Source organism: Hemiscyllium ocellatum, chromosome 7 (assembly GCF_020745735.1).
Source record: "Hemiscyllium ocellatum isolate sHemOce1 chromosome 7, sHemOce1.pat.X.cur, whole genome shotgun sequence".
NCBI classification, from domain to species: Eukaryota; Metazoa; Chordata; class Chondrichthyes; order Orectolobiformes; family Hemiscylliidae; genus Hemiscyllium; species Hemiscyllium ocellatum.
This window is the reverse complement of record NC_083407.1, coordinates 108,660,141-108,672,852: the sequence shown is the minus strand read 5'-3', so window position 1 is coordinate 108,672,852 and position 12,712 is coordinate 108,660,141. Positions and strand designations below refer to the sequence as shown.

The window sequence follows — 12,712 nt, the reverse complement described above, 5'->3', positions numbered from 1 at the left end:
GCTCACTGGGGTGGAAGGTTCATTTTCAGACATTTCATCACCATACTAGGTAACATCATCAATGAGCTTCCGGATGAGGCACTGGTGGCATGGTTCACTTTCTATTTATGTATTTAGAATAGAAAGTGGGCCATGCCACCAGTGCCTCATCTGAGGCTCACCAATGTTACCTAGTATGGTGACGAAATGTCTGAAAACAAACCTTTCACCTCAGTGAGCAAACCTACATCCAAAACCTCAACCTGAGCTACAAATCTTCTCAAAACTCGGTCATATATTACCTCCATAGCTAGTTCTGAGCAATGAGAACCCGTTCTCTAAAACTGCAAAGGAAAGCAACAAAATATGTGAGCAAATGAGATTTCTTAGTTTGGCATCATTATGAACTAGTTGACACTGGATTGCATTCTTTCTTAACAAAAATTGTATTAACAAACCTGACCTCATTGTGCAGAGCTGTGGAATGTGGTTGCTGCTGCTGATTCCTTCAACATGGCTGTACCTGTATAAATAAAGATCCATGCACCCAGAGCCTCATGATTAATGCCGGTTCCATGTAGCAGTGGGTGATGTTTCTTTGCCGGACAGATTTTCATGAGTAATCTCTGAGGCCCAAATTCACAATCTGTTTCTGTGTGAGAAAGATTTCTTACTCTATAAAAGAAAACCACAGTTACAACACATAAGTAAGACTTGGTACCAAATGGAATACATTGAGCCCAACTCTACAGGGAAAGTCTTTCACCTTTAGCCGGTTTTGTTGTCATAGGAATACAAGCCACTTCTACCTGTTACCCCATTCAGTTGTGTCACGACTGATCTGTATTTTTAACCTTTACTCTACTCATCTGCAAAAGTTCATATCCTATAATTCACTAACCTAGCATAGAATTGTCAATCTCAGTTTTGAAATTTTTCAAATGACCCCCAGCCTTGACAGCTATTTTGGGGAGCCAATTCTAGTTGACCTGACCATGATCAGCATTTTGGAGGTTTTGCTCCATCTTTAAGTGAAAAGCTCTGGGTTGAAGCCCCATTCTGGGATTTATTGCCCATAGAGAGAGCTTTAATGATATAAATATATCAATGATATAAATCGATAATCAGCTTAGTAATTGTCCTTGCACTTCCCCAATATTCCCAAAGGTAAAAATGGGCATGCAGAGACCCAAAAGAAGCATGATCATTATCACTGAGATGAGTTTATTTAGTTTTGGGTGTGTTCATTATTAAAATTTAAATCCCATCAGCGGCCATGGTGAGATTTTAATCCGTGATCCAAGAGCTGTGATTGGAATTTTGGAAGTATAAGTCCAGTGCTATCCTCACTACACCAGCAACCCCTTCTCCATGAAGAAATATTTTCTGCCATCACTTTGAAATGCCTTGTTCTAACTTTAAAGTTATCCTGATTTGTTCTGGACTGTTCCACCAGATAAAATAGTTTCTCTCTATTAAATTGTATCATTAATCTATGCTGATGGAAATTTTAAGCAACTTCCCCCATGTAATTTAATGTGTTTTGTTCAGTTAACTTTGAATGCAAACTCCAAGGGCCCAAAGTTATCGGGGAGCTGTTTTTGCAGAATAATAAAACTATGCAAATTCAGAACAGACCATTTATTCATTCTGCCTGTGCTAGCTTTTTGAAAGAGCCATCTGCTTTTCCCTATAACCCTGAAATATTTTCCTTCTCAAGTCTTTATCTAACTCCTTGTTGAAAATTATTACGCAGTGCATTCCAAATCACAACAACTCACTATCCAAACCAGTTTTTCCTTATTTAACCTTTGCTATATACTGTCTCTGTTTAAATCTGTGATCACAGTTGCAATTCTTCTGCCAACAGAAATAATTTGTCCTTACTTAATCTATCAAACCTCTTGTGATTTTGAATACCTCTGTTAAAGTTCCACAGAACCTCCCATCAGGAGAACCACCCCAGCCTCTCAAGTCTCTCCATGTCACTGAGGCACTGTTCTAATAAATATGCTCTGTACCCTCTTTAAGGCCTTTCACATATTTTGCTGGAGGGCTGCACTTGTCACTATCCAGAAAGAAGTGACATTTTGTTTTTAGTGCACATTATTGGTGCACTCTACGCCAAAGTATAGTATTCAGTGTATACTGCTCAAACTCTGCAAGTTCATTAATTCAAGTCCCTGCTGATTTTTATCATATTAGCAATAAGAAATTAAAGCTAAAACATCCAAGCTATTGATGTGATTTCCACAGCAGGGCACTCTTGACACTATGTGACCTTTTAATGGATATATATTATTACAAATGATTTAATTTTGCGAGAAAACTGTCCATAGCTATGCGGAGTAGACATGTATCTGCATATATTTTTTTCCCAAAAGGCCCTGGTGTTAAATGATGGTTTCTAGGTAGAGATGAGTATTTATTAATGATAACAACATTCTGTTGCCCTGATGTTCACCAAACGTGATGCCACCTTTATTTATTTCATGGTTCTACATTTTTCATTTTTGTTGTTGCTCCCCAGGTCAACTGGTGGTCATGGCCAGCAACGATGGGACTGTGAAGATATTGGATCTGCCCTCGGGTCAGTTGTACAGCCTTTCAGGACATGAAGACGCTGTGCAGTGTGTGCTGTTTGACCACAAGGGTGAATATGTGGTATCAGGAGGGTCTGATGGTACCATCCGCCTCTGGACATAAAACAATAGTTATAATGTCCAAGTGTTGACTCCACCTCTTGATTAATTTAAGATGTGCTTTTGACTCTTACGGTGTGAATCGGAATTATTTTGCGGAAAAATTGGATAATGTAGTGAAAAGCCCTTCTATACTGTGTAACTACAGAGTGTAATAATCAACTTAGCTCATCTTTTGTCAGTTATTAAATTGGTATGATTGAAATATACTGGGTGTTTATAATGTTTCTATGTAATTGGTGTGGGTGGTGGTCCTTTAAGTATCAGAGAGTACCTATTATTTTCACTCATTCCACAACTTAAACTGTTCAATAACATAGGTTCTGCTTTGCGGCTCTGCTGCCTAGCCACAGGTAAGTAATACTGATCAAGCCGTGCAACACCGCCTGAAAGCTAGTGGAAGCAGATTCAGCAGTAACTTCCAGAGGGAATTGTGTAAATAAATGATGGGAAGAAAATTACAGGGCCACGGGGACAGAGCGTGGACTGTGAGGCTAATCGACTAGGACAGTGATGGTCCCCGAACAAAAACTGTCTCCGGTCGGTGAACACTCCACATTGTAATAAGTGTTGATATTCTCTCCAAAGAAGAATCACATTGGAGTCGAAACGTTAACACTTCTGCTCTCTCCACACACCTGCTGAGTTTCTCCAGCACGTTTTTTTAATCAGATCTCCAGCAACCGCAGCGTGTTTTTGTTATTGTGTGTTTGTGTGTGTGTGTTTACACTATTGCATTCGCAGTGACCCTGACCTGCGCGCGTTTTGCACAAGGCTGGAGGAGACGGAATACCCGAGTGGTCCTCTGCTGGGTTTGATCGAGATCCGCAGTTTGACAATGACGCCTAATGACAGCACGGACGTACTGCATGCCCGGGAAGCACGCAGCCAGAGTGCCACTCGGAGGACTCTTAGCCGAGCAAGCAACATGACCTGGAGTCGACTGAGTAAATCAGAGTTACCGCCAGCAAAGCAAGCACAGGCGAGCCGAGACAGAGAGATGGTCGGGGAGAGCAGGAGACCACCGCGGGCCAGGGGGACAGGACCAATATAGAGCGACTGCAGTGACAAGAAACCGGACGATTTCGGAGATCTGGTGACCAGCTTCACTTGTTTGGACATACATTGGCCTCGCCTGAGTGTAGGGGTAAATTGCCCGGTCTCCACTGTGGTTTTGGCATTAAAGATCGAGGTAGCGGGGCGCCAGTACAAGGACCGAGAGCAACACACACAGACACAGATATACACACAGAGACACATACACACACACAGATACACACACAGACACAGATATACCCACAGACACAGATATACCCACAGACACAGAGATATACCCACAGACACATACACACAGAGAGATACAGATACACACACAGAGAGATACAGATATACACACACACAATATCAGACACGCACACATTGTGGGAAGAACGCGTTGAGCTCTCCTTGGTGCTGAAAGCGCCTGGTCTCTTGTAAAAAGGGTGATGCCGGCCAGAGTTGAACCATCCCAAGTGGTGCAGCAGCCAGATGCCACAGGGAGCGCGGTGCGGACATGCAGGAGCTGTTAGAATCTCCGGTGGGCTCCTGCGCCGCTGTCTACACCCGGGCAGCAGCCCGTCTCCACAAGGTGGCCTGGACCGGCACTGAACGTCGCCTGGCATTCAGTCTTTAAAAGCGGGCCCAACTTTACACTTTGGCGGCGTCGCTGGGGAACATCGGCGGCGGACTGAGAGAGGGGGGGGGGGGGGAGGGGGTGGTGGGGGAGCCTTGAGGTGATTTGGAGACCATGTGGTGACTTCGCCAGCTCCCGTCCTGCCGACTCTTTTTGCCTTCATCGAAGATGCGTGCTGCGTAAACAAGCGTAAACTGGCCACAAATCATCAGCTAGCGACCACAGGTAACCGAGCTATGTGTCTCTATCCTGCCCGGCGCCCGGACGTGTGTGGGATGGTATTCACTAATCCTCCTCCCCAGTCGCTGTATACCCGCACCAAGTTGCAGGAAGAAAATGCGGCGTGCCTGCAACTGGTGTCTTTATTTTTGTATCTAACCCCCACAATCCTGTGGAATGCAACCTTTGAATTTAGAGGGTCAATTCTGACGAGCTGATCAGAAAGATAATATGTAGCCCCTTCCTCCCCCCAGCCCTCCACATACGCTTGCTGGCCCCAGTGACCTTGTCTTTATCCACTCGCCATCTTTGAGTGTCATTAATATTGGTGAAAACCGTATCAATCACACCGATACGGTCTGTAACAAGAAGGTCATCGGCAGTCCCGGGGAGGGCAAGACTTATGCTCAGCGCAAGGGGCGATTTCCCTGTTTGGTACACCCTCCCTCCCTCCCCCAAAACACAGGCGGCGGGTTTGTCTTCTTGTTCAAGAAGTTTGACATGTTTTGTCATACTGCACGGCGGGATCTGCAGAATGAATCCCTTTCCTTCTTGTTTCAAAAAATCCGCCCTCCCCGCGGCTGTGAAGTTTGTGCAGTTTCTCTGTGCCTTCCCCCTTAGCCGTGAGTGCCTGAGGTGCGGATTCCGGGCTGCCAGCCCGTGCTCTGAGCGCTCTGCCCTTGGCTTGCCCTAAGTTGCCAGGGTCGTGGGGGGGTCAAGTCCCATTGCAGGGAGGAATGCTCCCCGGTGCAGCGCTGACGGTGTGCTGCACTGCCCTTTCCCTCTGTCAGAAAAAAAGGAAGAAGAATAAATGGGGGGGGGGATCTGCTAGTGTCCTGAAGTAATTTGTTTTTCAAGGGAAAAAAACATTGATTATCACATGAATTGACTGTACAATTGCTGCAAAAGTGCTGTCGGTCGGGACTGGAATGGAATGAGAGGTGTATGTGAAATACAAGTCCTTTAAACCTTTTTTTGTTAACCATGTAATTCTGCAGCTGCTTATATGGCGTTAATAGCCTGGCAATTCTTCGACAATTCCTACAAAAGTGCTGCGGTAGCCGTGCGGCTATGTAGTGAGCGGGGTGTGTAACAAATGCGAGTGTTTCTTTTAACCCTGTCCTTGTCCCGTGTGTGTCTGTGTCTGTGTGTGTGTGTGTTGTTTCTGCAGGCGTTGATGGGCGGCTGCAGCCCAGCGCAGAGCCGGAGCTGGTGGCCGAGCCCAGGACCTGGTGAGAGGGATGGCTCCCGGACTGCATGCAGCCTGCGTGCTCCTGCTGATGACCCGTGTGCTGCTGCTGCTGCTCCTGCTCCTCCCGCCCCCGGCTTCCGCCGACCCGGAGGAGGACAGCCTGGAGGCTGACAACACCCTGGGGGCGGCCAACGGCGGCGACAACGTGGAGTTCGACGACTACCGGGGCAAGGGCTGCGTGGACGACAGCGGCTTCGTGTACAAGCTGGGCGAGCGCTTCTTCCCGGGCCACTCCAACTGCCCGTGCGTTTGCACAGAGGACGGGCCGGTGTGCGACCAGCCCGAGTGCCCCAAGATCCACCCCAAGTGCAGCAAAGTCGAGCACAACGGCTGCTGTCCCGAGTGCAAGGAAGTGAGGAACTTTTGCGAGTACCGCGCCAAGACCTACAAAGTGCTGGAAGAATTTAAGGTAGGGCGTACACTGCTCCCCGCCCTTCGAACAGTCAGGGTCTCACCGTGGACTGGAATCTGGGGCTAACCTCAGGAATTAGCTGCAGGCACACTGGAACATTGCAAATGCAATGCATCTGACGCCCCAGGGAAGGTTTTTTTTTCTGTGCGTTTTGGGGCCACCCCCAGGTAGACCCCGCTCACGCGAAAGCCCGGTCATCCTTTCTAAACCAAAACCGCAATCAAACTGGTACAGAGAGGAAAGATTTGGTCGGTTCCCTAAAAGCAGCGTGAGCCCAAGTTAAACCCGCGTTTGAATTGAGCTTGAGTTGAACGGGGAAAGGGTCAGGAGAGCCCCCTGTTCACTGAAGCCACTGGTGGGGGTTTTTGTGTGTGTGTGTGTGTTTCGAATGGGGAGTTGCTGTTGTTACAACTCGGGTCGTCCCCGGGGCCAGGCTTGGAAGCCGGTTTGTGCTCGCTGTCCGCCCTCCTGAGTCAAACCTGTGTGGTTGTTGCAGCCGTCTCCGTGCGAGTGGTGCCGGTGTGAGGCCAGCAGTGAGGTGCACTGTCTTGTCGCCGACTGTGCCGTCCCCGAGTGCGTCAACCCGGTCTACGAGCCCGAGCAATGCTGCCCGATCTGCAAGAACGGTAAGCAGCCTTCCCCCACCCTCCCTCTCCGCGCCTTGTGAATCACAACACTGAGCGTACATCCCAACACCCAACATCCCAACAAAAACAAACAGGGAGCCAATGCCCCTGTCGATTGTGTGGCTGGTGGGAGGGAATCATCAAAAAGAAAACCAAAAATAAATCCCATCTCATAGGTTTCTTTCACCGTTTACTTACTTCAACCCTTTTTTCTTGAGAAAGGGTGTTTTTTTCCCCCCCAGGGTTGGGTGTGGTGGAGGATGGCACAATTTGGATATGAGCTTATAGGCAGATACATCAGAAATAAGACCGAACACATCGCCAGAGTTTTAGCCAAGTTCAGTAACTCCCCAGAAATAGGCCCTTTGAATGGTGTCGGTGTGGCCTGGTGAGCTGCAGTATGGACAACACACTACCTGGTCATGCCCGCTCATTTCAATGGTGCCAGCTAGAGCCAAGACCACTGGAGGCCTGAGCGGGAGGAGCCGGTGCTGTGAATGTCTGGCACTGGTTTTCCAGCCTGTGTCACAGCTGGGGAAGGCACCAGGAATCGTGCAGGAGTTGAATCGGACTCTGTGGAACACTCAACAGTGGCACAACAAGGGAGAGTGTGCGCTCCAGGGGTTTTTGGACGCAGCTCTGGAGGCCTCAATAGAGGAAGCAGAGAGAGGGCGAGCAGTCCTATGTTCGTAGAGGACCAGGTTCGGAAGGCAGCTGGAGCAGAAATTAGTGAAGGTGAATATCAGCACTGGAGTTCTGGGTGTAGTGCTCCATTACTTCTCACAAGCACTCAGGCTCAGTGAATGGATCTTCGAAAGCATCACAAGTTTTGCTCCATGTATCACCACCTAACCATTCAGCTACCAACAATCCCCACCAATTATAACTCCTAACCGATGTCCACAAGGATATCAGAAATGGAGAAGCAGGAATAGGCCATTCAGCCCATTGTGCAAGTGCTGTCATTTCAGTAAGAGTTTGGTGGATCAGGTTGCGGCTTCAGCTATACGTTCTGACTTCCATCCCATAACTCTTGACTCTCTGATAAATTAAAAGTGTAACTCATTCAGCCCTCAGTGGTCCAGGCAGCCCTGCTGTTTGGGATAGGGAATTCCATTGATTAAGGAGCCTCGGAGAGAATAAATTGCTCCTCCCTCCTGTGTTAAGTGGGAACTCTTTATTTGAAACTGTGGCCTCCACCTCTAATATCCTGCATAAGGAGTAACATCCTCTTGGCATCCAACCTGTCACAGTCCCTCAGAATTCCAATTCAGCCAAACAGGTCACGCACAAGCAGTGACACCAGGGCCAACCAGAGGGGGCAGTCATGCCTGAATGCCTAGTCCCTGTGGTGGAGTGATAAAAACATCCTTTCTGAGGCTGTAACCAGGGACAGGCCTGAAGCAGTCAAGGATGGCAATATTCTCAAACATATTCTCATTGTTTTTACCTAGTTGTTTTTAACCCTACTGCGAATCCTCTTGCAAGGATGCCTGCCTTGAAGAAGTTTTCCTCTCTCTACAAGAATCTCAGGGAGTCCCTCTCCCACTGCAACTCCCAGGTCATTTCCTCTGCCCTGAAGCTCTTCACCTCCCTGACCTATCACTTTCATCTCCTCCCCCACTCACCCATTGTACTCTATGCTACTCTCTCCCCACCCCCACCCTCCTCTAGCTTATCTCTCCATGCTTCCAGCTCACTGCCTTTATTCCTGATGAAGGGCTTTTGCCCGAAACGTCGATTTTGCTGCTCGTTGGATGCTGCCTGAACTGCTGTGCTCTTCCAGCACCACTAATCCAGAATCTGGTTTCCAGCATCTGCAGTCATTGTTTTTACCTAATATTCTCAAACAATCCACCCATACACATTCCACTTCCCTGTCATCCCACAATCTTTTCTGATTTATGAAAAACTCAACTCCTACTTTGCAACCACCACAACGCTAACCAGGTCCATTTCTCCTTTCACATACCCAAAAGGTGCAACCTGGCCATACAGTGGTCAAGCAACAAGAATGAAGCATTCATTTTCACACATCATCCTCCAGCTTAGATACTGACACTAGCTTAAAAGGATAGGGTAGACTCATTGTCAGAAAATGGCAATAATGAGGGCAGACAGATAAAGTTGGGCAGAGGTGCAGCTCAGCAGTGATAATGTTGCACACAAGTTCTACTGCAGAGAGCTCAGATGGGGCAGCACGCAAAAGAGGGTTGACAAATATACACAACGAAATGTTTGCTGCAGTAGGATATCCACCAGAAAGCCTGCAGTCAGTGTCAAAGAACTTGGACAAGACTGAGGTAAACTTGACAAAGAGCATTGTGCAGAGCTTCGAAGGCTTCCTTTCCACCCCAGCTGGGCCTACGCAACTAGTGAATCCGAACATAATACAGAGTCTAATGGTTAATGTCATCGCTTCCATTGCAGCCCAAGCAGCAGCTAGCAAACATTGGAGTGCTGCGATGGAAGTTCAGATGGCTGCATGGAGTTCAGACAGCTGCCATCATGCCTGAGGATTGCATTATGCAAAGGGGTCTGTAATCTCCCACAGCAGTCCAGCAATCTGTGTTGCAGCAGATTAGCAGGATTGCTGAGGCATCACTTTGGGAGCAATGGTTAGCAGCTCCAAGGAGCACAGATCTGCTGTTCTCCCTCATTTACCCTCTCACCACAGCACTCCACCAGTACTCTTGCTATCGCCAACATTGAGATAGGGTGTGCGTCTCAGCTTTTTAGCAACAGAGGAATAATTCTGATCGAAAAACAATATCTTCTCATGGGCCATGTTGGAGCTGCTTCTCCTGCTCATCTTCAGTCATCCACTTCATCATATTACTCATGATCACATGGATTTCATTCCACATAGTCAACAGATTACCCTCGATGTCCAACCATCCTTTGGATTGTCATAGTAACCATGGAATTCCTACAGTGTGGAAGCAGTCAATTCAGACCATCAAGTCCACACCAACCCTCAAGAGCATCATACCCAGACCCACCCACCACCCCCCACAATTGCTGTAACCTGTATTTCCATTGCTAACCTATCTAGCCTGCACATCCCTGAATACTATTGACAACTTAGCATGGCAGTGCACCTGACCTGCACATCTTTGGACTGTGAGAGGAAACCGGAATGCCCAAAGGAAACCTACACAGACACGGGGAGAACATTCAAACTTCATACAGACAGTTGCTCGGAGCTGGACTCAAACCCGGGTCTCTGGCACTGTAAGGCAGCACTGAGCCACTGTGCTGCCTAAACTGTACCTTAGACTCCTGTGCATTGAAGGCATTATAACTGATGCCAGCATACTGGGAATTGACCTGTATAGTATTATGAATGTGGTCACACCCGCTGGATGTGAGAGTAGAATCCCATTTAATTTCTGACGGAGGGAAGACTTGATATGCGGACTCCAGAAAGTAATGTGCATGTCATTCTATTTATTGCACCAATCACCAAAGCTGCATTCCCACTTGCTGCTTTCTGTGTAGAGGGAATGAAATGGTATTAGCAATCATTGAGGAGAGAGCGTTACACAAGAGAGGATAGTGAACTGTGAAACGTTATAATTCCTTGTAATGCTAGTCTGAAAGGTGTCAGATGCAGAAAGCTTGTTTTTGCTGTTGCTGACTGTGAAAGTGATCCTTGCACTGTTGTGAGGTTATACTTATGGTTACAGCAGGTGACAGATTTCAGAAAGGATGTCTGTACCGAAACACAGAAATCTCAAATATTATTCCTCACTGAAATTCACATACAGAAATAATGATTCCCCCAACACCCTGGGTGGATTACATCACACTGCTATGAACTCTTCTCCTCCCTCTTCCTGCTTCGAAGACATGCTGTATTGCAGGAAAAACGGCGTACTTCTGTTCTTGAACCCATAAGCAACTGCTTAGCATTGAAGTCTTGAAGCCAGCAAAAACTCCTTCAGTACCTGCCACACTTTTGTAACTTTAACCAATCATACCAAATGCTTATAGGTTCAAAGCAACAGCCAGTTGTAATTCACCAATAAGTAGTTGATAATCATATTAAGTAGCACTGATGGAGTCTTCCTGTTTCTGAATGTGCCTTCAACGATGCGAGGTGAAAGGTATTGTGCTGTAAGGTGACAGTGCCAACATTAAATCAACATTTCACACTGAAAGATATTGTAATGTGTCTCCATACTTTTGGTGGCTGAACACAATGAAGCCAGCAAAATATCTCATCTTGTTTGAGTCACTTATGAAAGTCTAACTTGAATTTTATAAATGACTTGGATGAGGAAGTGGTAGGGTGGGTTGGTAAGTTTGCCAATGACATAAAGGTTGGTGGAGTTGTGGATAGTGTGGAGGGCTGTTGTAGGTTGCACCAAGACTGGACAAGATGCAGAGCTGGGCTGATAAGTGGCAGATGGAGTTCAACCTGGAAAAGTGTGAAGTGATTTATTTTTGGACTTGAATGCAGAATACAGGGTGAAAGGCAGGATTCTGGGCAGTGTGGAGGAACAGAGGGATCTTGGGGTCCATGTTCATAGATCCCTCAAAGTTGCCACCCAACTTGATAGGATTGTTAGGAAGGCAGATGGTGTGTTGACTTTCATTAGCAAGGAGATTGAGTTTAAGAGCTGCAAGATTATGTTACAGCTTTATAGAGTCCTGGTTAGACCACACTTTGAATATTGTGTTCAGTTCTGGTTGCCTCATTATTGGAAGAATGTGGAAGTTTTAGAGAGGATGCAGAGGAGATTTACCAGGATGCTGCCTGGACTGGAGGGTATGTCTTATGAAGAAAGGTTGAGGGAGCTAGAGCTTTTCTCATTGGAGCGAAGAAGGATGAGAGGCATCTTGATAAAGGTGTACAAGATGACGAGACACACAGAGTGAATAGTTAGAAATGTTTTAATTGAGGAAAGTTTGGGGGAGATGTCAGAGGTAGGTTCTTTACACTGAGAGTGGTGGGTGCGTGGAATGTACTGCCAGCAGTGGTAGTAAAGTCAGAGACATTAGGGACATTTAAGTGACTGTTGTATAGGTACATGGATGATAGTAACTTGAAGGGTATGTAGGTTAGTTTGATATAAGAGTAAGATAAAATGTCAGCACAACATCAAGGGCCAAAAGGCCTGGACTGTGCTGTACTGTTTTATGTTCTATAAGGGCACCCAGAGTCTGAAAAATAGGCAGAAATGATTCCCTTTCATGCCTCAAATCTTTTGGTTGCTTCAGAGCACCTCTAAGGAAAAATACCTGTGTGGAAAAAAGCTGCTGTTTTAAATCACTGCAACATTGACGTAAACAAGCATAAAGTCAATCTACGTGAGTGTTTTGCACTGTCAATCGTAGTTCGCCAACTGCTTACAATCTCAGCAGGGAAACAAAAAACCAACCAACCTCAAGATTTCGTCCAGAATGTTCATAATCACATTTAACAATGCAAAGCCTACACCAGTGGGTACTGAATAAAACATGTATTGAAATTGGCTAACGAGGCACAGCATGCATTTTTCTGACCCAGCAATGTTAAAAAGAGTTCAGGGGTGTTTTTTACCATAGCTTTTTCAGGGAGTTTAGTGAGAGTGGAGAATATCTGAAAATCTCTCCGTCCCTGAAAAAGCTGTTGAAACTGCAAATCAATTGAAAGATTTCTGGACACGAATCGGCAGATGAATCCCTCGTTCAGGTATTGAGAGATGTGGAACACTAGACAGTTTTAAGATGCAAATCTATCATCATTTAATCTCGTGGCAGAATATGCTCAAAGGACTGAATGGCTTATTCCATTGTTCCTCATGCACTGGGAACCTGACCCAGTAATGTATCATTTGCAATCTCGGGCTTGGGACTTTTGGA

The 12,712-nt window shown here is 46.5% G+C and overlaps 2 protein-coding genes across 2 annotated transcripts in view; both read left to right on the top strand.

The window, feature by feature from the left end:
- LOC132817667 (sperm-associated antigen 16 protein) overlaps positions 1-2,764 on the top strand; it is a 1,000,178-nt gene extending 997,414 nt beyond the window's left edge. The window contains exon 16 of the mRNA XM_060828166.1: positions 2,510-2,764. Within this exon, the coding sequence (XP_060684149.1) occupies positions 2,510-2,685 (176 nt within the window). The 3' untranslated portion in view covers positions 2,686-2,764. The remainder of the gene's footprint in view (positions 1-2,509) is intronic.
- Positions 2,765-5,813: 3,049 nt separating this feature from the next.
- Positions 5,814-12,712, top strand: part of vwc2l (von Willebrand factor C domain containing 2 like) — a 32,105-nt gene continuing 25,206 nt past the window's right edge. Inside the window, exons 1-2 of the mRNA XM_060828165.1 lie at positions 5,814-6,233; positions 6,733-6,862. Of these exons, the coding sequence (XP_060684148.1) occupies positions 5,814-6,233; positions 6,733-6,862 (550 nt within the window). The remainder of the gene's footprint in view (positions 6,234-6,732; positions 6,863-12,712) is intronic.